We start from the raw sequence: 27,461 nt of genomic DNA, 5'->3' as shown, positions 1-27,461 counted from the left end.
ATAATCAGTTTTATCTGCAACTAACTGTGTTTCTAAAGTTAATAAATTTACATGTCTTGATGGCATGAATATTTATAAGTTTAACTCAAGTTTATTGCATAAATTATGCAAATGTCTCTATCATTCCTTTCTTTAAGATGGAAATGACAGCTTTGTGGGCTGTTTGGCTGAAGGTCCAAATTTGATGTTCCACGGTGACCCCACAGGCTTGACAATACAATCTCATAACTTTGTGTGGGGATGTCCTTTAAATGATCACTTCACATGCAGTAAGTGAAATTTTAGTATGTTTATTAGTATGCAATCATACCTAAAATAATTTTGAAACCAAAAGATGATTAACTGGTAGTGATGGAGATGTAATTAATAAAACTAATATGCAAGTATGATATCAAAGAAATCTGTTCAACATCATATTAAGGTTTGAATCCATGTGACAGCAACCCATGTTTGAATGATGGCTCTTGTCATGCCACTGAAAAGAAGTTCACATGCTTGTGTCAGAAAAGATATAATGGAACACATTGTGAAAAAGACTTAGGTGGGAATTACTACAAAAACTTTGTTTTGACACTTAACCATTGATTTTTGGTTGCAAACATTTTTAACCAGTTAAATTTAAGTGGGAATCAAATGCAAAAGTGGCATGCTAAATCGTATCAAAATTTAAAGGACAACTTTGCGACTTAACAAGTTCAAAGTGTATGAATAATGGCACTTGTGTGGAAGTGGGAAGTGGCAGTGAAACTATATGCAACTGTTCTCCTGGTTTCTATGACAACAAATGCAACAATTCCGGAATTAACCCATGTTTGAGCAACCCTTGCCACAATAAGGGTTCATGTGCCTCTAAAGAAAATGGAGAATTTGTTTGCTACTGCATATCAGGTAAACTATTTGAAAGAGCTGTAAAATGGTTTGTGCAAAAGGTTAAATTTCCTAGGATTTACTGGAATTCAGTGTGAAGCAGACATCAATGAGTGTCTCTCAAGTCCATGTCAAAATGGTGGGACATGTGAAGAATCCATAATTGAATACAGGTTTGTATGTGACATTTCAACAATGAAAACATTTGCGTAAATTCCTTGCTTATTGCAACTAGTGTAACGGATCTGTGAATGAAAAAAACTAAAAGCAGGAGTTGGTAAACATAAATTTATGCAATTAGTTTAAAGGGATGAACATTTTTTTAATGCTTAACAGATGCTTATGCAATGGAACTGGGTTCACAGGCCCTCTTTGCTCTCAAGACATTAATGAATGCACAAAGAGTCCATGTCCTGAACAATCCACTTGTTATAACAGGTAAAAGACAACCCATATATTTGTAAATCACCTAAGTAAATATAGTGTTTCCAAAGGAAATTTTGGAATGAATTTTAACTATTTAATTTAATGCAACCTTTTGTGTAGACCGGGTGACTTTGTATGCTTATGCCCAGTTGGATATTCTGGCCGTTACTGTGGTAGAGAAATTGATGAATGTCTATCAAACCCCTGTATGCATGGAGGCACTTGTGTGGATTTGATTGGTAGCTTTGGATGCCAATGCCATGTTGGCTACACTGGTAAGAGGGTTGTAAATTAGCCAAACTACCTAAAAGTAATTGTATCTACTTGTTTTGTTTAAGGCTACTTTTGTGAAGAGGAGATAGACTACTGCCTGAAACATGATTGTAATATCCAAACACAGGACTGCAAAAGTGAACCGGGACGTTATTTCTGTGTGTGCAAAAAAGGATTTGCTGGTAAAAACATCAGACCATTACAACATTGAGTGTTGAAAAATGCATTAAACAATCATAAATGGGGAAGGAACTGTATTTTTTGTCTTAATTGATGCTTAAAAATATATTCAGTGGGCATACTTTAGTAAATAACTAGGAATTTATGAAAAGCTACAAAATCTATTGTTGATTTCCTATAGTAGAAAATCAACTTTTATTTAACCAACAAAGGCAAAACCGTAGCCACATGCTTCCATTTAGATAACACTTACTGTGGCGTTGTCTCGTTTAAACCTCTTGTCAATTGTGGAGTGTCATACACTTGGTTCCGTCCCTAACGCATAAGTCCGACAAAACAAAAAGAAATGAGGTGACCCTTTTTGTGATGAAAGTACTTGAATTCATGAATGGAATGACGAGTGGCTAAATATAAACGAAATTCAATTGTGAGACTCGAATTAAACCCAACGTAATTTCATTAAAGTTGTTTGTATGCTTTACAATTTTTGTAACTGCGGTGAAATTACATATTTTCTAGTTTTTAATCGCGAATCGGTGAAGAGTGTTTAAACCAGGGGTGTCCAACTCGATTACATCGCCGTGTCAATTTTTGTTTTAAAATATACTCGCGTGCCAACGTTTGGTACTTTTTCCAAACCATGTCTAAAACGTCTTAACGGTACGGGCTCAATCCGAATATTTGGCCAATATGTAGAACCATATTAAATGGTTAGAAAAAAAAACGTGTCGTCAAGTGCGAGTAAACTTGTTTATGATACTCCAGAAACCTTTTATTCTGTTTATGCGACACAAGATACGAATAGTTTGCAGGGGCACTGACGTAGAGTACTTTGTGTAACGTCGAAATCGCATCTTTGTTCAAGTTACGTCGGTTTTAAAACGTATTTCCAACTAACCACAAATGCGTTTGTAGTCACGTAATTAATTGAACTGACACCGATTGAAACGCAACAATTACAATTTTTTCGAAATAAACGGGCATTTTATTGCAACATAAGCATTGCACGTACACTCACGTTTTAATATTGAAACGTGAATTGCTTTTAAAAATGCAATTTAATCAGTGGGTTGTATAACTTTACTAATGATCATCTTTACCAAAGTCAGACTAAAGGCCAAGAGGAATCAATAGAAGCAAATTTAATTGCGTAACAAAATCCGAATGTTTACCATATGAATGTGCAAAAGCTCGCGTGCCATTTTCAAATGCTCTGCGTGCCACTTTTGGCACGCGTGCCACGTGTTGGACACCCCTGGTTTAAACCGTAAATCGTAACGTTTTAACTCAGTGGTGTCCAACTCGACAACACCGCCTGATCAATTTTGGTTTTTAAAAATGCTCGCGTGCCAACGTCTGATATTTTGTTAAACACGGGATAGTTTATCTGAAAATTATTTGATCGCTCTTGCGCATATAAATCTTCACTGCAGTTTGCAGCCAACTCTTCACGTGTAGGCTACTACTGTTACCCTTCGCCAGTTTTCCAACACGAAACAGAAACTTGTCTAATTTCGGTAAACAAACAATTCGGGCTAATTCCGTAGGACTCGTTAAGAAAAATTATGTCGTCGAATGCAAGAAAACTTGTTTTTGACGTCTAGGAAAAAACATACAAAAAGTTGATTGTGTGACAAATCCTAATGTTTAGTATCTGAATGTTTGCAAAAGCTCGAGAGACATTTTCAGTTGCTTTGCGTGTCACGTGTTGAACACCCCCGTTTTAACTATTTCTGATTTGGTTATTGTTCAGTGTAATTGTTTCGCCAAGTGTTCGTTCACCAAGCGAAGTAATTGATAAACTAATTGATAAAATCATTTAGAAAAGATACTGATGTGTTTGTTGATACTTGCCACTAGATGTCACAAGCGGTTTTTATGTAAATTTCAATCTAATTACTCCCAACAAAGAAACTCACAATCGATATAACTATTTGGCGTTTTTAATGGGTATTAAATGTTGGGACAATGTTATTTTCGAATTTTACAGGTTTCAACTGTTCGGAAATTAACGAATGTTCGAGCAATCCTTGTCGTAACGGAGCGACATGTGTGGATGAAATCAATCGATATTTATGTGAATGCGTTCCAGGATATAAAGGTTAGTGTGGTTGTATTGTACAACAAAAACAAAAGCATATGTTATCTTTTCCCACAATGCCCCTCAAAAAAAGGAAATGACACGCGTCAAAACAACAATATAAATTGAAGAATTTTGTCAAACACCCATCACAAAGTCGAAAAAAGACTTGAACATGTTTGGGTTAGGTAGGTAACCAATCCAAACTTACGCTACGTATGTGACTTTATAGTTTTCGTCTCAAGCTTGACCGCGAGTTTAGCATCAGCTCAAAATAGACACCAATTGTCCAGTTTTTTTTTCTTTTTTGCATTTGTTGCGTAACTTTAGTTTGGTGATTGTTATGATGTAGTTGTGTCGCTTTGTTTCCATAAAATAAGTAAACTGAAAAATCTATTGGCAGCTTTATTCCATAGGCCAGTGATTTTCAGCTTTTAGTACATCGTACCCCCTTAAAGTAAATGGCCGGACCCGTGGTTCCCTGCTTACTTATAAAAAGGGTAGACCAACTCGGCAGACTTAAAGTTAAGGAAGAAAGTCCAGAATTTATCAGGATAGTTTTTAAAAAAACTAACAAACGGTATAATTTTTAAAGAATTACACACATGAAGAGAATTTATGTTGCCCTAAAACAGTGGTTCTAAACTTTTTTTCTTGCTGCACCCCTTTTAAATCACCTACCAATTTTAGCACCCCCTTCTGTAATTGCTTAAATAACAAAACCATTGTAATTTAATTTTTATACAGCATCCCCGCACCCCCTAGGAACATTTCTTGTACCCCTTGGGGTTGCGTGCACCCCTGGTTATGAACCCCTGCCCAAAAAGGTGCACTCTGGATAGCACCAGTTGGGTATCGTTTAAAAATGTTAAATGGGTCTTGTGTACCTTAAAACGGACAGCACCAACTTCAAATCTTATAACACACCTAGGGAAATATATCAAATGTCGAATCACAAAAACAAGTACCTAACAGCAAATTGTTACAAAGTTAGTAAAGATTATTACAATTCAGTAGTAAATTCCACCAAAGCAAGTCTACAAGTAACGGAACTTACAGCAGCTTGAAGATAGAAACAAACGCAGATAGCGTACGAAATTGCCGATTTAGTCAAGAAAACTATAGCACCATTCGTAATAAAGCTAAATTTGAAAAAAAATCCAACGTTAACTCCAGCAGCAACTGCAAAAATGTATATATTGTAGATAAAAAACAAGTGCAGTACACACAAATTAAAAATAAAATCCTATCGTGCTGTTTAATTCCGTTGGCAACGGGGCTTAGTTTAACGCTCATTTCTAATCTGGAACAAAAACAAACCAGAATAATAAAGCAGTTTAAGTGAAAGATACCCCGCATAGCACGTCATAATGCTTGTTTATGACATCATTTTGATCGCCTGTGATCTTTGAATGGACACCCGCTGAGTGCATGGATGGATTGTGACACACAGCGTATGGAAAGCTGGTGAATGATGTCAGTTTTTGCCCATTTCTCATGATGCTGCATTACTGCATAGGGTATGTTTTAAAGGCTACAGGATTTATTGTTTTTTGAGGGAGAGTATAATTTATCCACTCAGATGTAGTGCAAAGGCCAAGTATTATATGTTTAATACACACTAGTTGTTATTGCTGAACTGGAAAATAGTCTATTTTGAAGCAAATTTGTAGCAAAGACTGGAGATATACCGAATCGGCAAGATTTGGCTTCGGCCGAAACCGAATATTCGGCAGTTTTGCTAAATAAATTCGACCGAATCAACCGAATAATTTAAGACGTCACACGAAGTCGTACGTTAAGCGTTTGACTTTAAGCAGTTTTTTGACCACAAAAACAGAGGTGCTACACAACAGGATAGATTTGTTTCAGTATTATTTCAATTCTGTGGGGCTTTACGTAGCCTCGGCAATGGTTGACAGTCTGCCAATAATTTGACTTTTCGTCTGCGTGGGAAAATGATAAAGTTTTAAAAATAGTAATAACTAATAATAGACGCGATTTTAGTTATGGCGCAGTTTGAAAGATTGTGTAGAGTGCCTTATTAAACAGAAAAGGCACGTTTCACGCTTTAAATTTGAGTTTGTAAAATCGCAATAAATTATTGGGCCGAAACCGAATTCGTCTTTGCAAAAATAGCCGATAAATCCGGCAAACCGAATATGGTACATCTCTAGTAAAGACAGGCCTTGCAAGCATTCATTTGAGATTTTGAAATAGGTCGTTTTTGTCTTTTGTGTTTCCGTATTTATAAGATATATTACAGTATAAGATGATTCACAAAAACTCGAAATAGGTACTGGATATGTCTATATTTAATACTGCAACTATAAATGTAGGCTACGTTAATTACATGAATATTCCATGACTGTAAATTACTTAGGTACTTTCACCTTTTTCTTAACCTACCACGCAAGACCACTGTTGTGTTGGATATCCGCCTTGCCTATAAATTATTTAAAAGTTAAAACCTTCATCCATGTGTTTATGCTTTCAGTAAAGTAAACTGTCAAAATTAACACACTTCATACGTATTCCGCTACATAAAAAGTGAACAATGTATTCATGAGACAAAAAATACAGACTATCGTGTGTTTATTACCCGTCGTGTTATTTTTTTCGCCTACTTCCATTTGTGTCCAACCTTCATTCGCACAAATTGTCTATCGTTACAAAACCACAGTTTTCGAGATTTTGGGATATCCTAGAAAGATTTTTGTCTAATTTTCTTGTTAACCACAATCTCACTTGACAAATGCATTATTTCCATACAAAGACAAGACATTTGATTGTTCAAAAAAAAACGTTTTCTTACCCAAATCCTTTTCAAAGTTAACTGTGTAAATTTTTGGGATGCGTTGGTTCTAGGAAGTTGCGTTTCATTTTCACCTCCCATGTCTCCAGTCTTGTACACATTGTTGTTATTAAACCAACATGTTGATGTCTTTACGAAAACATATGTTATTGCTGTAAACCGTGTAACTCAAAGTTCATGCACAAGGCGCTCATAGTAGGTTGCGTTTTGTTTAAAAGTATTGGCCGTTTTGTGGCAATTCGACCTTCGGTTGCCCTTAAGTTTAATGGTAATTAGTTTCCGCTATCAAACACCGTTTACCTTTCGGTACCGGATATTTAGTATTAAAACAAGGGCTTAAAGCTCATTTCCTCACCTTATGTCGGTCCTAGTACAGATTAGCTTTCCTGATGTTAACCGCCATTGTTTAGGTCAAGAGGGTAATTACAACCAGCTTGGCCGAACATAAAAAACAGTCCTTTTTGACATCACGATAATGTTTGTTTAGTATAGTAACTATGAATGTTGTCCTGGCTGTTTACTTACAGCTTTTGATGTTTATAGATTGGTTTTTCGAAAATATGGAAAGAACGCTGCCTATGACCTTTAGCTTTCCATGTCCGCATTATTATAATATGGCTTCATTAATTATGAAATCTGATATGGGGAATACTGGTTAATTACGTCAACGATATGATATTGTTTTTTTACAAAGACTTTGCAATTCAATTACAACATGTTTTTTTTCCTCTGAAGTTTAAGCAACTTTCGTCCCTAAGACGGGAACCAAATCCTGCAGCCTTTTGGCCAGCGAAAAAGGCAATGTTTTGTAATCGCATCTAGTGTCCCGTCTGTGCGCTGGTGCGTGCGTCTCTTATCGCCTCTTCAACGTTGATTAGCCGTCCGGCTTCCTAGCTTTCCAAACCGATTGTAGCGGTTAGTTGTTGAGTTATTTTGACACTACCCCACAGGACAGTATAGTCACACTGTTAAGAAGTTTTTGTAAGTGGTTATGATGTATTTGAGGGTTATGTTTTACATGACTAACGTGGATATGCAGAGATAATGGGCTTCTTTGGCAAATACCGCCCATGATCGCTGGTGTAAATTCGCTATGTTTTATTTATGAGACAAAAGGCAATATGAGCAAAAGAAAGACAACTGAAAAGTTAACTTATGCAAGTATTATATTGAGTATGAAGACTTGTGCAGCATTTTTATTTAATTTTTCAGTGGTTTTCGGGTGTTAAGGACAGAAATGCAGAACTTGTTTTGCTTTCCCAGTTTTCGTTTTTGTATTGGTAGCTGCTTTACGATGGCATGGTAGTACGGCGTGCCCTCTATAATCTCCGCACGATATGTGTGTGCAATATTAAACTAGGTGGAAAGATAGGAATATCAAGTATCAACCCGTATGACATCGGCACAGTATCACAACAGGCACTGTTTATGGCCAAATGGCCCTGTTACGACAAATGCGTTGACTGCAGAGCCTACTGGCAATCAATTAAACCTACGATTGTTTGCAATTCAAAGCCCTTACGGTATTGCCAAAGTGTTACAGATCAAGTAGTTGCATCGATTTGTGTGACGGCGTCATTTGCGCAATTGTTGTTTGCAAAAACGATTGTTAAGTGGGCCAAACAATGCTTTGTATTTGGCCCCGATTTGTAAACATTACGACCATTGAGTCACAACTGCACTGTCTTCTTACATGCAATCAAGTCCTTCCAAACACCGCACACAGTTTAAGAAATTGATTGGTTAAAAAACTAATAGGAAGAATGTCTAATTGTCTAATATAAACAGGTAAAATGTTGCTACTAATTGCTACTGAATACAAGTCAAATTTATTCTTGAAATACGGTAAATAACAAAATTGGGCATAGGAATTTTATATTTGGCAATCGCAAACGATTGTCTTTGAAACGATAATTACTTTTTCACACAGCAGTTCTTTCAGACCTTACATTCAAAAAATAATCCTAAACGCAAAACTATGACCATGTAAACTTTATGTTAAAGACATGCTATTGTATTGTCAGGTTTATAACCCATATGATGCGTATTGAAATAATAGTTATGCGCAACTTAAACCTTGGTAAGTTGGTATGACTATGAGAGCATAATCAGTAAGGAGAAACAGGACTTGGCTTCCAAACTAATGTTTCACAACACCATATTTGGAAAAGTTGACTTAAATTTGGTTTTGGTTGCTTAGAAATATTTAAACATGATTCACAATTGCACACAACAACGGAAAAGACTGGGAATGTCTCGAAAGGCGTTATTAAAGTCTAGTGATGTTGGTATGTTCATCTGGCACTCGCAATTACACCGTTTCAACACTTGGCAGTCTTGCGTTCAACACCGCTGGCAATATGACGTAATGTTACTAAAAACGTCGTGTTTGTGGCGAAATGTTCATAAGTTTGTTGTAGTGGTGGTCGCGACAAGCGTTCCACAAATAGTTGCAGCATACTAGTAAATACTGTGATATCCAGTTATGTTTTGCAGTTATAAACGTTAAAAAAGAGTTTATTTGTTGCAAATATCATGCATACATGTTGTTTAAGTATAGTTGAAGACACAAAGGTTCGTCGTTCAAGGCTAGTTACGAAACATTTAACTGTTTATGTTCTGTTTTGTCATATTAGATCATGCGAGTTATATATGACATGACAGTTCTGTCGGTTTTTGACTTGAACAATTTGTATGTGGTCTTGCATTTGATTTCCTGTTGCTGATATTTCTGAACACGAGGCCAGAGGACAGGTGCATTCGACGTTTCGCTGCAACAATAATCGATATGATCTAGGATTGATGTGAATAACGTGCTAGATGTTGTCACCTCCTTAAAAAACATCAGAGTAGTGCTGTTAAAGATGAGACTATTAAACATTTACGTGCACAACTTTCTGAACTGAAAAAATGTGATACCTTTTTCAAGTTTTATTATGTTATTTCTGTACGAACGTGTACATCAAACTAGTCATTCAGTCGTTTTAGAATGTAGCATACGAGTATGTTTTAAGCCTGAACTATTGTGTTGAAAGTTTTCACAGGTATCCAAAAGTATAACATGGTTGAATTTGTTTTGAACCAGTTTTCACTTGAACATTACACCGAAGTATGAGGCAGGAATAGAAATAATTTAGGCAACATTCATTACGTTATCTGATCGTATTTGAATTTCGCAAGTCACAGGTGCGTGTTTTACTATCCAGTGCACAACCTACCAAAATAAATGGGTCAGATAATGTACTCTTCATAAACTGACCAACCAATTCACACTGTGCCTGTTTAACATCATTTCCCACATCAGCGCTAATGGACAGAAGTTTCCAATATGTGCCACCAGTCGAGCGAACACTTGACCCAAGTATTTGTATTGCCTTTAAGCACTATGCATAGGATGGATAAGTGGCCTCTATTTGCTCGTTCTTGGCGTACTTGACCCGCCTACAAGGATTCCATAAGATTCACCCACTAGTTTGGCTTTATGTTTTTCTGTATGTCAATGCTGATGTATTTCAATTTCCTATTTTTACAAACGGGTGTGCGTTTTATGCTGCCCGTACTCTACAGCCTAAAGTCATTTGCAATTTAAATTAGACGAATCTGTCATAAATATTGCCAGTTAAAAACCAATTAAAACAAACTCATTTCATAAAACATCGCTTGTTTTGTTAGTGTTTTTTTTCCGAATGAGTTTTAGAAGTGAACTTTTAGACTGTGCATCCAAAATCAAAACACAGTGTTAATACAAATTAAAAAAAATTAAAAACAAGTTGCCAAATAGTATACTGTGAAACAATTTAACGGGTTTTGTTACAAACGGAATAAGTTTTACTTTATGATTTTTTTACAGTGATCTTTCAGCGTCGTAATAACAAGCAAATCTGATTTTACAGGCTTTTACCCACATAGTTTTTATCTGACCCGTGTATAAAATATATCGCTGTGTATAAAAGTTATTGAAAATATGCACACACTGTGTGTGTTCTTCCTCGTCCTTACAATAATCATCGGTAAGAAACAAAACTACTTTAATATTTTACTATGTTGGGTTTTAACCGTTGATTTGTGTGTAGTGTATTAAATTATTTTCAGCGGGTTAAGCAACTAATCGAATTGTAAGGTGTTCTGTTGCAAACAATTGATTATTATATATCTCTACCTTATCTACCTCCAGATTAAAGAAAAATCAGGCGTATTCAAAATTGGTTTATATTTTCTTTGTCGCCTTCGACCAAAACAGAAAAATAGTTTGGGTTATTGTGCTAGATTTACTTAAAATGTTTTGCAAAAACCTTTCTTTTATATTTGTAAATATGTTAAGATTTTTTGTACTGTGTATCAAAATACTGCATTTAACCATTTTATAAAAGTTAGTTGGTTCAGATTTTAAATTGGGCCGGACTTTTCGATTAGGGTTCGAACTCAAGTTTGACTAAAATGGAATTAATTCACCCTGACTTTACACTCATTATTTCACCAACTTTCGGACTTTGTTTTACAAAAACCACTTTGGGTCTGGTTTTGGACATCTACTTTCAGGTTTTGCGGGATGCGGCCCCCATTTTCGTGCCCATTTACAACTTTTAGTCGGCAACATTTTATCACAACTGAATCTAAGTTTTGGACGATATTGCTTTTCCAGGTCTCACATGTGCGATCGAAGTTGACGAATGCGATCCGAATCCTTGTCGGAACAACGCGCGATGTAATGACTTGATCAACAGTTACATCTGCAGTTGTACAGTGGGTTGGACGGGGCAAAACTGTACAGAGGTAAGTGAAATTTTGTGACTTAGAACAGGGGTTGGCAAACACCAGCCCGTGGAACGGGAACGGTTCGTGATTGAGTGCCAAGTGCCGCACTGTATCACTACCTTTTATAGTCTGACAATTTGTGTGTCATTAATTAGCATCACCCTTAGCTGGAAATTCTCTTTGCGGCGAAACAAACTATTAGTGCAGTGGTTTCTACCTTACAATTCCAAACAATTTATTCCTTCCTAAGATACTAAATAGTAAATGCCAAACCATACAAAAATCGCTTAAAACTGCATGGTTATTTAATAAACTTCACAGGATGTATTCCCATAGCTAAAGTGTCTATATTTACAAACCACATGTATAAATTATTTAACCCATAAAACAAACCGAAAAGCCATTTTATTTGTAGATTCACGCACCTTGCGATGAAAAACCTTGTCACAATGGCGCCCCCTGTCGGACATTACTCGACACAAATCGACCTGGATACGATTGTCGGTGCTTACCTGGTTTCCAAGGATATAACTGTGACGTCAATATAGACGATTGCGTGAACGTGACTTGTGGATACAACGAAATTTGCATTGATCAAGTGGAGACATATAATTGTTCTTGCCTTGCAGGTACGAGAATAATGTGATTAATTCGACATTTTGCGCCCCCAAATCGCAGAAATTGTACTGTTTACCGGCTATACTAAAATGTTAAAAATCCGTACTTGTTCTCTTGTGTTGGAAACTATCAAATTAAAAAACAGCCTTTGACGCATTTTGAAAACAAAATTATGAGGGCCGATTCAAGATTAAATTCGACATTTTATCCATGTCTCTATAAAACGCTTGTAATCGCAAATGAACAAAAACACAAGTTCGTGGCATGAAAAGACAGAAAACACAGTTCGTAATTTCGGTTTCCACTCGAATTAAACAAAAAATAATGAAAATTCGCAAGAGATAGCCAAATGCACTTCTCTGCGTATAAGCCCAACGTTTGTTTTTGCAATTTCACTAAAAAAATTTTTTATGAAAAATACCAAAGATTTCCTACATTTTTTTTGTTAGGTTTTGCACGTGATAGAGTGGGTAACTGCACTGTTGAAATCGACGAATGTTCATCAAACCCATGCAAACACAATTCAACCTGTGTTGACCTTATTGACGGATATACATGCAACTGTACACACGGTATGTATAAGAAAAACTTCTACCGAAAATCAGTAAATAACCACTCACAAAGTTGTCATGAAATGTGAATATGTTAAGTTTTGTCCCAACTAAACCCTTTGCTTTGGTTGCATAATTATGTTCTATGGAAGAATGTTGTAGTTTTGTCTATTTATTGTTTCGTTGAAATATCTCGGTACAACCACGCGGAGTTGCTGTGACATTTGTTTTTTTAGGATACGAGGGACAAAATTGTGACGTGGAAACGGACTTTTGTGTTTCGCAACCTTGTCAGAACGACGGAATTTGCCAGCGGAGGCTTGGGTATGAACTAAACTTTGTTGCCTTTTTTTCCTTTCTTTACGTTGTCTTAGAACAGGGGTGGGCAAACTACGGCCCGCGGGCCGCATGCGGCCCGGCAAAGGAGTTCATGCGGCCCGCCAAATGTTAGTAAATTTTAAAGAGAATGTTAGTAACGCTGAATAGTATTATGAGCACAGCCGAAGAGTTTTAAAAAATACCGGGGGTGCGACTTGCCGATACCTATACCATGTGCAGTATCTGTACCCATACCATACTTACTTTGGAACTAAACACAGATACTTTTTGCGTGCTTTAGCCTGTTGTTTCTGCCATGTTATTTTGCAAATCGTCACTTGACACAATTTCTTGGTTCGATAAAGGTAAATAAAAGTAAAAGCGATTCACGTTTTCAAATAGAGCCCACTTTGCACTGTTGACGCCAAAACTTTGTTCACATTGGATCAAGTTTAGGTCGTTGCAATACTTTGCAAACGGACATTAAACACGGCTTTAGAATCGTTAACACTGACCCGCAAACCACCTAAAAATGGATACTAAAAGCGGCTCGCTTTGTTTAATGTTGGCGCAAGAATTTATCAACAAAAAGTCGTAATGTAGCCTATGTTGCAACAAATGCTTGTTTATTTTGAAACAATGCAATTGTGGCGTTTCAACCAACGTTTGTCCAGTAATTTCAGTGACAACAGACGTATTTGCACATAGCGGATGCTATAATAATATTTTGGGCTAAATCGAGGGTGCACAACCTGCGGCCGTACGGCCACATGCGGCCGCGGAGACGAGTTTGTGCGGCTGTGACCATGTATGTTGAAATACACGTGCTGGCGGCGGTGATGTAACTAAAATTATTTTGCCAAATATTTTGATATGAAACTGCTAAAAACAGATTTCGTGAGACTATATAAAAAAGATTACCAGCCTAGTAACCATATGTACCAGGCTTTTTATCCGCTTATTGTGTGCAAACAATGCGAAAGAACAGACACCGCAATCGTCACAATACAGATTATGACGTCATAAACAGTTAGCTCAGTTTAGCTAAACTTATGCGTCAAGTAAGAAATTTTATATGATATAAACCTAATTCTTACACCAGTTATTTAAAAAAAACAAGCAAGCAAGTGGCGGTCGTTGGTGAAATACTATGCGGCCCCTTGAGATTAAGAACTTTTGAATGCGGCCCTTGCACTGAAAAGTTTGCCCACCCCTGTCTTAGAATGTTACTCAGTCACAACACTTGCATAAAAACTTGTTTTACCACACTAAAAAACAATGCGATTGGTCCTACATGCAGGATAAGGAAATAATCAACATGTAGAAATTATAGTACGCAAGGCCTATTAAAGGTGTTGCACCGGATCAACTGGCCAGTGAGCATTTCGACTTTGCAAGGCGTTGGCTAAAAAAGTCTAGCCTGCGGTGTGATTCGAACCCACGACAGTAGTCGTTCCGTGAGTTGACTTGGTGACCGGCTGATTCGGTACAACACCGTCAATAGGCGTGGGGTAGTATGATTTCTATTTGAGTGTGCTGTGATTGCTGGTCTGCATCGATATTTCGGGGCTGATCCCAGTTGCATAAAGTCTTTTTTCATCATCATGTGTTTCTGCAGGTCGTACACATGCTTCTGTGCTACTGGGTTTCTTGGTCTTCAGTGCGAATACAAACACAATCCGTGTGAAAGCGATCCTTGCTTGTATGGCAGCACGTGTCACGTAGTTGACGGCGGTTTGTATCGTTGTGAATGTAGCGATGGATATAAGGGACCCAATTGTGAGATTGATATCGACGACTGCGCCACTAACCCATGTCTGTAAGTAATAGTTTCTGCAGATTATTCTGCATTTACACCATTAGTTGAGATCCAAAAGGACTCCATTTGGATAATTATTATCAGTCTTGTAGCATTTTTAGTTGTTTTGAAATCCATCGGAATTTGGCATTGTTTAAGATGGCAGCAAACCTGTAGAAAAAGATTTAGCCGCTGACCAAATTAGAGCAGACATTACATTAGCAGAGATCCTTATTGAAGGACAAATGTTAACACCCTTTCGTTGTCACAGACATGGCAACTGTACCGATCTTGTTGCGGATTACCTTTGCGCATGCGCAGTAGGATGGGAGGGAAATGATTGTGACGTCGATATTGATGAATGTCTGAGCGCACCTTGTCAGAACAATTCGACTTGCCAAGATAAGGTACACCAAAACATATTAAATACCTGTAAATTTTGACCATAAGATCTTTTCATAACTTTGGAATAGGTGTTTTTTAATTTGGTACACCAATGACTATTTGTTTGACATATTTGCTCTTACTTGCTGCTTGTTATTGATCTTTGCCACGTACGTTGCAGGTTGCTGGTTACGAATGCTTGTGTCAACCTGGTTATACTGGAGCCCACTGCACTATCGACATTAACGAGTGTGAAAATAAACCATGCTTGAACAATGGAACCTGCGTGGATGGTAAAAAAAAATGCTTGAAAATAACGAAATACTTTTTACTTTTCGAATTTGCTTTTGTTACGGAATTATTTTGGTAACCTCGAAATTTAAAGAAAGTTGTTTGGGTGCGAGATCTTTAACGCTAAACCTTCCCAACTATCCCGATTGTATTCTAATACTCGAGGCTACCTCCGTAATTCGTAAAACGGTCCAAGACCCTGCACTAACGGCTTATCGCTAAAACCAATCGTTACAACGGTGACTTCACTACTGGCCAAAAATAATATATATTGTAATTAACAAAATCTTTGAAAGGTACTGTTAGATCACGTTACGTCACAGCAATAACCACGTTGCACTATAGCAAAACACAATAACAGCACAACAGCACCAAAACAATCGCGCACACTTCACCGGGGCCAGGAGAGAACTGCCACACCAAACACAAGGAGAAACGACGTCACATGCCTTTAGGAATGTGACCAATCACAATGCGCCGCGGAAAATCACTGAAGCGGGGATGCGTTCGAAATGTTACCGGTGTAAAAGTACAAATGAAGATATTAAAGTGAAAAGGGGTGAAAATGGAACACAAGAAAACAAAAGTGAAAAAAACAAGAAGTGAAAGGAATAACGTGAAAATAAATATGGCTAAACAAAACAAACAAACGAACATTATGAAACAAAACAACTAATATATCGATGGATAAATAGAGTTACCGCGAAAAGCAAGTGCAACATTGAAATAATAAATAAGCGTATACCAAACTAAGTGAACACAGTGAATAAAATAAACTAAGTGAACACCGGTTCACGTTACACTTTGTTACATAAACTAAAAGTATTTTTTGGCAACGAAGGGTAGCAAATAAACAGTTTTTGCAAGTTGTAAACTCTATGCTGTTGAACTGTGTTGGTGTGTATGAAGCATTTGGTCTCCACTCTCCAACGATGTAATCTTGCTTTGGTCGTAAAGCTGTTCTTAACTGAATTTTTGGTCCACCTTAAGATCTGTTTTATTATATTCAACGAAAACATGTTTTGCTTGAAAATTTCCATTTTTCCAGGTGTTAACTCCTTTCAGTGCATTTGCAACCATACCGGTTACTATGGTAACCTATGTGACGTCGAAGTAAATGAATGTGAACTTCTGACCCCTTGCCTCAATGGCGCCACCTGTGACGATCTTGTAAACGACTACTTCTGTAAATGCTTGCCGGCTTACCGGGGAAGAAATTGTGAGGTAAGAATCGGTAAATTTTGCTCCGTTTTGTACATTGTCGTGTAGGTAGGGCTTAGTCGACTATTTTTCAAACTGTTACGTCTTGTGTATTTTATGTCATTATTGCAGTCGCGTTTTAGTTTCAAAAATGAAAATGTAGCCAACAGTCTGATTTTGCGTGAAAAATGCATATAGAGTACCGAGCAAAGTTGCACGACCAAATATAACACTCATATGCTTGTTAACTGACCGGTCTGGTCCAAAGAGGAAGTTGCATTGCTCAGTTCAGACCATAGTGGTTCTTAACTTTTTTCTTTGCCACCAAGTTTTACACTATTTTTCATAAATCAGTAGCATTTGGTGTCAAACAAAACCTGGTATATTGTATGACTAGGTTGTAAGCTCATGTCTACGTTATGTACATGTAAACGTTTAGCGTTAGTTGGGTTAATATTTTGTAGTTATCATGTCGTTATCGTCTGTAGGTTTCTATTTCATTCAACTCGTCATTCGTGCAAGCACAGGTTTTCATTATGTTCCCTCTTGGTTGTCATTTGAATTTTATGTTACTGTCGTTTGATTTTTTGCCCCATTTTTTTATTTGTGTTGTTCTGTTTGCATGTCTGTTTTTTACGTCAATGTAGATTTATGTATTTCTAATATACCATTGTTTTATTTGTAACAGAAGATAATGTTGGAGATGAAGTGATAGCGTTACATAAAATACTAACATTCACCCCAACCAAATAAAACAAAAACACGTTTGAAATCGTTTTTTTGTAGGTCGATATTCCTGATTGTGCGTCACAACCGTGTCGTCACAATTCCACTTGTGTTGAGCGGTCTGACGTCAGCAAGTATGGAAGCGTATTCGATGGAAATTTCACACATGAAAATGCAGATGGATACCAATGTCTGTGCACTGCAGGTTTGTGCTGAGTTCGTGTGTTGTCCATTGGAACTTTGCCAAATCAAAACCACGTGACGCCTCAGTTTATACTTAGAGGCATTGTGTAAACTAAAACAAGAGTAAACACTCGACGGGGATGTAGTTCAGATGGTAGACATTGTTGCCAATTTCTTATTGGAAATTAATCCAAGAACACTCGTACGTCTCTGTGGCGCAATCGGTTAGCGCGTTCGGCTGTTAACCGAAAGGTTGGTGGTTCGAGCCCACCCAGGGACGTCTCTTTCAAGATTTTGATTTTTATAACAAACGTTACAGAACATTGTTTGTCTAATTGACTGTCATAAATATGTTTAAAATGTCTACATGCAATTACAAACTGTGTTTCAGCCCTGCACGCAATAATACGTGTTTTACGGAATAAAAATAAGTTTTAGGGCAAAAAGAATGGACGTGCTAATTAACAAAGGCAGAAATTTTGTTTTAAACGTCAATACGATTTTATTGGTAGAATTCATCTTCACAAAACAATAAAGCCTTGGTATGTTTTTACAGCTGAAAGTGGTTGATTTAACAAACGCATCATGACAAGAATTTAAACACATAAAACTGTTTTTGTGACGTAACATTGGAAAAATGGAAAAATAAGTTACTTTTACCATCAAGAATTTTGAAAACAGAAAATCTGAATTAAAAATTTGCTCATCATTTTTTTGCAGGATACGAAGGGACAAACTGCGAAATTGAAATAGACGAATGCATCTCCTGGCGGCCCTGTAAATTTGGTTCCGTTTGTGTGGATCACATCGCTGACTATGAGTGCTTGTGCGAGAATGGCTTTGGTGGACGGAATTGTACAGTTAAATTGACTGGATGTGAAGAACATCAATGTGCTAATAATGCTGTTTGCCAACCGCACCTAGTTGACGAAAACACAGGTTTGTAAAAATAATTTAAATTTATTATTTTGATCGAGATTAAGACTTCTAATATAAGTTTTTCAAAGCGTAATTGACACAAATCCCAAAATCTCAAAATGTATACATGTAATAAATTGAAATTTGTACACGTCAATTAAGATTTTACCTGTTTTGTAAATATAAATGTTGTGTAATTAAAACATTTTAATTTTTTTTATGTAGCCATTTTCCACTTGCATTTTGAAACTGATATGTTTGAGATTAGTTATGCCAGGGGTCCGCAAATAGTGGGTCGCGACCCAAATTTGGGTGGCGAGACCTTCCAGTCTGGGTCGCAAAATATTTCAAATTTTCCGTGAATATAAGCATCGCATCTATAGTATTAATGAACTTTCAGTATTTTCAACTTAATTATTATTGCATTGTTACATATGACTACGTAACTGTTACATACAGTCTATGTAACAATGCAATAAGTTAAGCGTACCTGCGCAAGCAGTCATGCTTTTCTGTTACCATTTTGCTGAATAAATACGTTCGTTTACAATGTAAACTTTACATACTGTTTTATGTGCTGAGTTTCGCTTTATTTTGTGCAAGAAAATAGCAACTGACAAAAGCATAATAGCAGTCTTAGTATTGATATCTTATAGTTGCTTAGTATTTTCCACAAACTTACATGCTAACAAAATGCTTGGGTCTCGATAATTTAGAGCAATTTTTTTAGGATCGCGCCAAAAAGTATTTACGGACCCCTGAGTTATGCAATAAGACCTCAGGTTTTGATTAGAAGTGTTTATTTTGCTTGTCTGGATGGAACAGTAACACAAATTTTCTGTTAAATTTCTGAACTTTTGTTAATACAGACACACACAGCTATACCTGTCGATGTGGTGCTGGATTCACATCATTTTTCTGCAACGCTTCAACCAGTGTGTCGTTCAACGACGCCCAGTCTCACGTGACCTTTAGCATACCGTTGATTGACCAGACCCGTCACGTGACGTTCGAATTTAGGACGGTTTTGACAAATGGTGTCCTGCTATCAACGAAAATTGGGACTGAAAATTTTACTGTAAGTGAAACTACGAAGCTTGTAAAGTTCGAACCAAAGTTTTAGACTTGAGAGAGTAAATTAATTTAAACTCTGGAGGACATGAAACGAAAAAAAAATAAGTCCAAACACTAGCGAAAAGAAACGATTTTTGGGGTTTGAAAAAAAAAGCATAGAGAACAAACAGTAAGCTTCCTCGTGTTTGTAAAGGTTCACTGCGATAAATGAACAACCCTAGATCAGGCAATACTAGTATAGCATATCATGTTTTATGCAACAGTTTTGGTGCCTGGCTGCAGTGTTATATTGTCATCTTGAATATTACTTACAAACTATGTGTACAATGTAATTCTGTAGGTTGGTCTTCAAAATGGCTTCCTCCGAACTGTTGTCACCAACGCAGTAACCAATCACAGCACAACGCGTGTACTTACCACGCAAATGGTTGACGGTGATTGGTGGAAATTAAGCTTTGTTTTATCCAATAGCCACATAACAGTGAAGGCTGGAAATCAAAATGCTTCAATCCCGTTGGCAAACAGTTTAAGTGAACTCGAAGGTTGGTTTATGTTTTCTAGTAGTGAAAAAGAATGTTTTTAAAGTACTAAGCGAGTACCTTTTTGCTTAAAACCATGACAAATGCTTTTTTACCATTATGTTTTTAATTTTTTATTTATTTCGCAATTCAGATATTCAACTTGGAGGCGACGGTTTTGTTGGTTGCATTCGTGACTTTACATTGGATGATCAAAAACGCGCACTGAACAATGCTACGTCATTACAAAACGTATCACAAGGGTGCGCAAGAGAGCAAGTTTGTTTTCCTACAACGTGCAATGCAAAGGGAAGATGCGTTGACTTGTGGACTCATCAAAGGTGAGTTAAAAACTTGCCACGAACATATGACGCAATCGTGATGTCCTTGCCGATGATGTAATGTGGATCTATTTTACACTATTCTAGATCATGAAAAGCTGATGCGATGTTGCTATTGCGCGAAATTTATAAAACTAAATTATTCGCAAATATGTTAATTTAACTATTTGCACCTTAGCGAATGTTTTTTTCCGTAATTTTCCAATTGTGTTGTGACCATGCTGTTCATAACATTTAAACTTTTACAAAAACGTGTTTTGCTGTTTGAATGTTTGAATCTTTCAACCAGCTGTTTGGGTGAAGATTGTTTTTCTTACATGTAGATGTGATTGCGATCGTCCACACAAAGGTCCTAATTGTGAATCAACTATTCAGCCCTTTACATTTAGCCACATGCAAACATCAAGCGCTGCTACGTTTAAGGTAAAATATTCCTGTTTGTAGTTTTATGAAGCCATTTTTTACCTAATTTTTGTTTTCGTCAATTGCGTGTGAAAAATAAACCTATTTTCTGAAAACAAAACTAAAAAAATGCTTTCGTGCAAACAATGAACATTTTCTTTCAGCTACCGTCTGCTCCACGTCGTACTTTTAACGTATCCATGTTCATCAAAACAAGACAAGAAAACTCATTTCTTCTTTCAACCACCGATAATATCACAAGTGTTTATAGTGCTACTAATGTAACCGCTGTTGTCATGGAAATTGACGGGGGAAAATTAAAGGTATTAAAACATTAGTCTTGTTGCTTAACGACTGAACACAGTTAAATTGTATTATCTCAAAGACTCAAACCAAAGAACTCGATCTTTACGTTCGTCATATATTGTTTGTGATTTTTTCAGACAACTACAGGCGGACAAAGTTTTATCGCTGAACCGGCTTTGTCGGATGGAAAATCACATTTCGTTTCTGTTCAAATTGCTGGTGACCAAATTTGGAGTAGCATAGACGATAAAAGGTAAAAAAATCTGCAGATATATATTTTTTCCAGCTGATACCTACATCTCCACATACCCATAAGTTGTGCATAGTCTTTTGATGAAAGATGCGCCAGTCAAAATCCAGCAAGGATTTTTTAAGAAAAACAGGATTGCGATCATTTTTGATGTGTTTTTCCACCAGTCACAGGTATAGTGTGGTACTGTAACACAACGCAATGTTTGTTACTGCAGCATCTTCGAGGAGACTCTTCCTACAAGACTTGATATACAATCACCAAATATCTACGTTGGTGGTATCATCGATTCGTCTGCTGGTAAGACTTGACACTTTGTGTATTACAAGATGCATTTGAACTTATGATTGCACTTTGTTACAGGCGTAAGAAGACGCCGTCGTTCTGTTTCAAGTAATTCAACGTCTTTCAAAGGGACGATACAGGACTTGCGACTGAACAAGCATAAACTGATATTTTCTGCCCCGGAGTCGAACGAAAGTAACATTGAAGGTGAGGTCCACTTGCAAGTTTGTTATAGGGCGTAAAATCGCTGTACCAGTATATGGTTTGAACAAGAGTTAAATACATATCTTATTTGTACATTTAGAAATGTTAAAAACATACAACATGATTAATTTGTAATACACTGTGAATTGCTTGAGATATCGTAACGTACGTTGGCACTCTATCTTTTAAAAAACGTTGTAGGACCTTTTGTAGGAAAGTACTTACTCCGTTTTAACGGCTAATTTCGTTAAATCTAGGCTATTTTGAAGATTGTTGATGTACAAGGGATTCAGGTTCTTTTATATGAAACCAATGGCAAATAAACGACAAATATGCCATAACTGCTAAAAAAATTCTAAACAACATAAATATTTATTTAGCTTTATCGTACGTCGTTGCTGTTACTGAAAACGTTCTACCTGGTGAGGTTTCTGACCCAGTTTGTGGTTCGCCTGATAACAGCGAGTACACCAACCCGTGTCAGAATAACGGCACCTGTGACGTCACGTTTAACGATTACGTTTGCAATTGCACGCATGAGTGGCGCGGGAGAAACTGTGGTGAACCGATATTTTGCCGGTAAGAGATTTTTGGGTATTATTTTTCTTATAAAGCATTTTTCGTATTTAATCGAACATTTCAGGGCTTTTAGGCGAATATTCAGACTTAGAGTTAAGACTGTATCTTTTTCATGTTTGATTACACATTTACGGAGTGTAAAGTAAAAAAAAAGTAAATGTTTTGCTTAATGAAAGGAATACAACAGTTTTGTTGAAAATAATTGCTTTAGTTACAAAATGTTAGGTATAAACAAAGAATCGCGTTTTGCGTGATTAATTTGCCTTGTCAATGATTATTATATTGTGGTTGTTTCCTTTTTAGGCAATTGCAATGTCCTGAGGGTTTGACATGTGTCGACCTTTCCAACGGTGGTTTTGAATGTCGAGCACCATCTACCTTTAACACATCATTGATGATCTCATACCAAATTACAAACAACTTTACACTGAATATAACCAGGGTTTCGTTTAAACTTCGAACCAGGTACTACATCAAACTTCTCTTCGGGAAATTAAATCGAAAACTATTACAACTTAACAGCCTTTAAAACGGTGATCTCGTCAAAGTTAAATGAAACTACAATCAATAACATTGTGGCATTTTTAGATTTTGATATTTGAAAACTGTCCAAACCAGGCGTGTATGTTGATCTAAGATTTGTGGTTTTACGTCAAAAGTTTTTATTTAATGGAAAATCCATTTATGTACATGAGGATTTTCAATTTCAATCAACCTTTACTATTTGTACTAATTTCGGCTAATTACTTAAAAAAGGAAACATATGAAAGCGATTATACACTTTTCAGTTTAAAACAAACTAAACAACATTTGTTACTGAAGAACATAGTTTGTTACTTTTCCCAAAAGTATTTTAATTAAATGGTAATGATAACATTGGTTTGCACTGGACAGATCTGTCAATGCATCTGTATGTTATCTACCCACTGAATCTGGAACAATCCGGTTTAAACTGGTTTCGGATGGCAGACTAAGAATAAGCTACAACGGTGATCACGTGGATAGCAAGGAACCAATCAACGACGGACTTTGGCATGACGTCGTTTTCAGTTCCAATAAGTATGTAAATTATTGCGTGTTAATATGGCATTTTTGTTATTTCCTAAAATTACAATGTATTTTAGTTCATTGCAAATCGACGGTGTAAAGTCTGGAAGTATTGTCTCCAATTTTCTGATTGGACAGATTGTATCACGTGACACAGCAAGAATTTTGATTGGTGCAACGGAACTCTCGGCCTCCTTTAAAGGTGAGACAAGACTTTTTAACAATGTAATTCGGTTTTTTAAATTCTTTTTTGATCCTGGACGTCTCAATTGCGAGAAAAGTGGGATAAATGTACGATTCTGGTATAACATTTATCATAATAATCAATACTGCATTCTCGACGAATTAACCTTTATCGACGAATTCCTCCCTTAACAATTTAAAACATTTTCATTCCTCCCCAATAGACTTTAGTAGATGCTAAACCGTAAAAATATCATTCGAAATCGAGTCTTTTATCAACTTCACAGGTTATATTCCCTGAGCTGAAGTGTCTATTTACAAACCACATGTATAGATTAAGTAAATTCCTACTCTCAAGTTTTAAAATTTCTGCCTTGGGATAGATTCCTTCCCAGGTGGGAACCACTGCAAAACGACATGGTAGTGTAGGAAGGGGCCATATATTCATGGTTCTTTTGGTACATAGCGTTTTTTATCAAGTTAACTGTAAACAAATCAACATACTTTTTTGTTTTTTTGACAATTTTATTTGAACAGGATGTTTGGATGACGTCAGAATCAACGATTTTTTGCTTCCATATTACAACCAAACAAGTCTGACCAATCACATGGCAGCAGAAGTGTCGACCCCTTTTACCATGACGTCACCCTCAACCAATGTGATCTTTGGTTGTTTGGGTGATGATGTATGCTCCTCGGACCCGTGTAAAAACGACGGGACATGTGTGGATGAATTTAACGTCTATAAATGTACTTGCCGCCAGGGTAAGTAGGAAAAACTAAATAGGATTATTTGGTGATCTTTGTTATGTTTTTGTAATTTTTGACACATTATGTTGTTGATACTTTCTTAATCAGCAGGATATTTCCACAAGACATTTTTGAAAACGCTAACTTTGTTTTTGTAATTTTTATATATTTTTAAGTGTTTTTTAAAAGATCTGTAGTGTCATTTTTGTTTTGTTAAAATGACCCATCATAACCCTAAAGAGGCGTAAAATACTGGAAAACCGAAAAAAAGTAGCCGGGTTGCTTTTTGGATTGGCTAAGCTAACCTTGCGATTTGCTTTGTGTTGTAGGTTTTACAACGAAAAATTGTGACGTAAACATTGATGATTGCGTCAACGTCACGTGTTCTGGCCAGGGCAAATGTATGGACGCCATTAATGGTTACGTATGTGAATGCTTCAAGGGGTACAAAGGGCATTTGTAAGTAACAGTTGTTTTGTTTCAAGTTTCCAATTTTTCTGTCTTGAAATAAACGAAATTACTCAAACAGAGCCGCAGTCAATCAGAGTCGTGTAATCTTTTATATTGAATCAGAAATATTTATTTGGCCTATTTTTGTTATCATCAGTTTCTGCTTTTAAATACTCGAAAATGACTTTTAAATACTCGAAATGATTTCTTTTAAAAAAAAGATTACACGGACGCTAATCTTTGCCGCTGTTTTTGAGAGTTGGGATAATTGATAAGTGAAGACAGATCCGTCGGTTACCACACTGTAGCACATGTTGATTGCTGTAACATGCCATGACATTTTTACCTAATTTAAAATGTCTTTGTAATTACCAATTTTAACTTATTTGCTTTTTAAGGTGTGAAACCGATGTTGACGAATGCGCACCCTCGCCATGCTTGAATGGTGGCACGTGCTACAATCTGATTGGTTCATATCGATGCGATTGCAACGGCACAAATTTCATCGGTGATCGTTGTCAGCTTGACACTTCCCAAGCATGTGGTGATCTTACACACAAAAACCATCCATGCGTGAACAGTGGAAAGTGCCGAAATATAACAGAAGGGGATAAGGTACAATAAATTTTAATTTTACTAAATTATAGAAAATAGTAAGGTAACCTGAAGGTATATAGGCCCGGAAGGTAATAAGGCCCACTGCTAATATTTTTTATGTGCAAGATAAAATGCTTCCGTTTTGATGCAATTTTAAAATATATGTGTACTTAAAATGATTTACAAAGTTTTGGACCTGCAAGTTATATGTAATTGTTATCATGACCAATCCAAATTAAGAAGTGTTTATTTTCAACCTTTTATTATTTTTTGTTAAAATTGGTAGCAAAAATGAAAAGGTTGTGTTGTCGAAATGAAAACTTATTAAGATATATTAGTAATGGCGTCCTTTTAGTTTAATTGGAGCATTATCCGATCTGGAAAAAAGAATTACTTCAAATAAATTATGGGTCCCCTTCCCTGAAGGGGACACATATTGATTTTACTCAAAATGTTTGTTTTTTTTTCTTATTTTTTCTTCTACCCAAAGTTTGTCCGACTCGTTTTTCCATCAAATCCTTGATGGATTTGGATGAAATTTACACAGATGGTAGATGTAGTTATGTAGATGTGCATCCCACTTTGTTTTTGTTGATAACCCCAGTATTTACCCCGCTAGCCCCCTAAAATGGGTATTTTTTTCCCGAAGTTTGTCCGACTCGTTTTTCCATCAAATGTTGGATCAATTTGGATGAAATTTACACAGATGGTAGATGTAGTTATGCAGATGTGCATCCCACTTTGTTTTTGTTGATAACCCCAGTATTTATCTCGCTAGCCCCCTAAAATAGGTGTTTTCCCCCGAAGTTTGTCTGACTCGTTTTGCCATCAAATGCTTGATGGATAGGGCTGAAACTTATACAGATGGTAGATGTAGTTATGTAGATGTGCATTCCACTTTGTTTTTGTTGATAACTCCAGTATTTACCCCGCTAGCCCCCTAAAATGGGTATTTTCCCCCGAAGTTTGTCCGACTCGTTTTTCTATGAAATGCTTGATGGATGTGGCTGAAACTTATACAGATGGTAGATATAGTTATGTAGATGTGCATCCCACTTTGTTTGTCCGGATAACCCTAGTATTTACCCCGCTAGCCCCCTAAAAGGGGTGAGTTTGTAAACAATGTCAGAATTGGCTAAAATTTGGATAGCTTGTAAAGTATGCCAATTATCGTTATTGCGCCATTGCAGTTCGGGGGTTGTTAACAGCCCTTTGACGTCAGAAACATTAACGGTTGTTGCTCAAAACACCTCTAGTGGTTGAAATTTTAAACGTTGGCAGATTGGACTGAAATTTTGCAGTACTATTGATTGAGTCATTGTGGTTTCCTACTTTTAAGTTTGTGTGTGTTGAACCTCAATAAGTTATCCTACTAGCCCCCTAAAATGAGTTTTTTAATTTAAATAGTTTTTACTCCATATAGCATATTTAGATATGCACAGTACCAATCACTGTGTTTGTCTTCACAATACCAAACTTACTCATTGTTATCTATTGAATTGCATTATTTTCAACTTTGCATGTGTGGGGACCCATGAGTTTTTGCCTGCAGAAACAACCAAGGTTATAAAAGACGATGGCTAATATGGGACCCAATACAAAATAAGCATAGGAAATATATTTATGTTTTAAAATAGATCATAGTGTATGTGCAAGGGCAATATGTGCTAAGCCACCCTTCTAGTTTTATTACGGTTTTGTTTGTCAGCCATTGCTTGCAATAAGGCCCAACGATAATTTGTCATTTTCTCAAGTGTCTATTATACTAAAGGCGACTGATATGCACAAAATTTGCTTTTTTGCTTTCTTAGGGAGATAAAAGTCCGAATAAGATGTTTGTGGAAGTAATCTTTCATTTTGTATTTTTGGTTATCAAATGTCAAGGGGTCGTTTATTCTTTTTTTTAGTACCTTCAGATTAACAGTTATATGTCTTAGTTAACAGTATATGTGTAATATGAGTTAATAACGTTGCTTGTTTGAACTTTTATTTGACCGAAGCAAAGTATAAATGAGTCTGATTGGTTTCTAGACTAGTTTTAAAAACAAGAAAATTTTGGGCTTTATTAACAGCATAGGTTTGTATTAAGGCC

The 27,461-nt window shown here is 36.5% G+C and overlaps 1 protein-coding gene and 1 non-coding gene across 4 annotated transcripts in view; both read left to right on the top strand.

The window, feature by feature from the left end:
* Positions 1-27,461, top strand: part of LOC145205646 (uncharacterized) — a 32,527-nt gene that overhangs the window by 893 nt on the left and 4,173 nt on the right. For 2 of the 3 annotated variants that reach the window (XM_080078377.1, XM_080078378.1), the window contains exons 4-37: positions 138-269; positions 422-541; positions 673-888; positions 944-1,040; positions 1,204-1,305; positions 1,414-1,568; positions 1,632-1,748; positions 3,737-3,847; positions 11,284-11,414; positions 11,812-12,025; positions 12,464-12,586; positions 12,802-12,889; positions 14,502-14,702; positions 14,953-15,088; positions 15,247-15,358; positions 16,405-16,580; positions 17,045-17,083; positions 17,343-17,487; positions 18,186-18,404; positions 19,253-19,461; positions 19,798-19,999; positions 20,130-20,316; positions 20,640-20,739; positions 20,883-21,041; positions 21,162-21,277; positions 21,492-21,574; positions 21,638-21,766; positions 22,144-22,342; positions 22,646-22,807; positions 23,237-23,401; positions 23,467-23,591; positions 24,110-24,337; positions 24,652-24,781; positions 25,171-25,387. In XM_080078377.1, the coding sequence (XP_079934503.1) occupies positions 138-269; positions 422-541; positions 673-888; positions 944-1,040; positions 1,204-1,305; positions 1,414-1,568; positions 1,632-1,748; positions 3,737-3,847; positions 11,284-11,414; positions 11,812-12,025; positions 12,464-12,586; positions 12,802-12,889; positions 14,502-14,702; positions 14,953-15,088; positions 15,247-15,358; positions 16,405-16,580; positions 17,045-17,083; positions 17,343-17,487; positions 18,186-18,404; positions 19,253-19,461; positions 19,798-19,999; positions 20,130-20,316; positions 20,640-20,739; positions 20,883-21,041; positions 21,162-21,277; positions 21,492-21,574; positions 21,638-21,766; positions 22,144-22,342; positions 22,646-22,807; positions 23,237-23,401; positions 23,467-23,591; positions 24,110-24,337; positions 24,652-24,781; positions 25,171-25,387 (5,045 nt within the window). The remainder of the gene's footprint in view (positions 1-137; positions 270-421; positions 542-672; positions 889-943; positions 1,041-1,203; positions 1,306-1,413; positions 1,569-1,631; positions 1,749-3,736; positions 3,848-11,283; positions 11,415-11,811; positions 12,026-12,463; positions 12,587-12,801; positions 12,890-14,501; positions 14,703-14,952; positions 15,089-15,246; positions 15,359-16,404; positions 16,581-17,044; positions 17,084-17,342; positions 17,488-18,185; positions 18,405-19,252; positions 19,462-19,797; positions 20,000-20,129; positions 20,317-20,639; positions 20,740-20,882; positions 21,042-21,161; positions 21,278-21,491; positions 21,575-21,637; positions 21,767-22,143; positions 22,343-22,645; positions 22,808-23,236; positions 23,402-23,466; positions 23,592-24,109; positions 24,338-24,651; positions 24,782-25,170; positions 25,388-27,461) is intronic. The other variant, XM_080078379.1, reaches the window with a different exon arrangement.
* Trnan-guu (transfer RNA asparagine (anticodon GUU)) lies at positions 17,672-17,745 on the top strand. The gene has a single exon. It is a non-coding gene; the product is annotated as a tRNA-Asn (tRNA).

This window comes from Phallusia mammillata, chromosome 8 (assembly GCF_965637545.1).
Source record: "Phallusia mammillata chromosome 8, kaPhaMamm4.hap1.1, whole genome shotgun sequence".
Classification (NCBI taxonomy): Eukaryota; Metazoa; Chordata; class Ascidiacea; order Phlebobranchia; family Ascidiidae; genus Phallusia; species Phallusia mammillata.
This window is presented reverse-complemented; position numbering and strand designations above follow the sequence as displayed.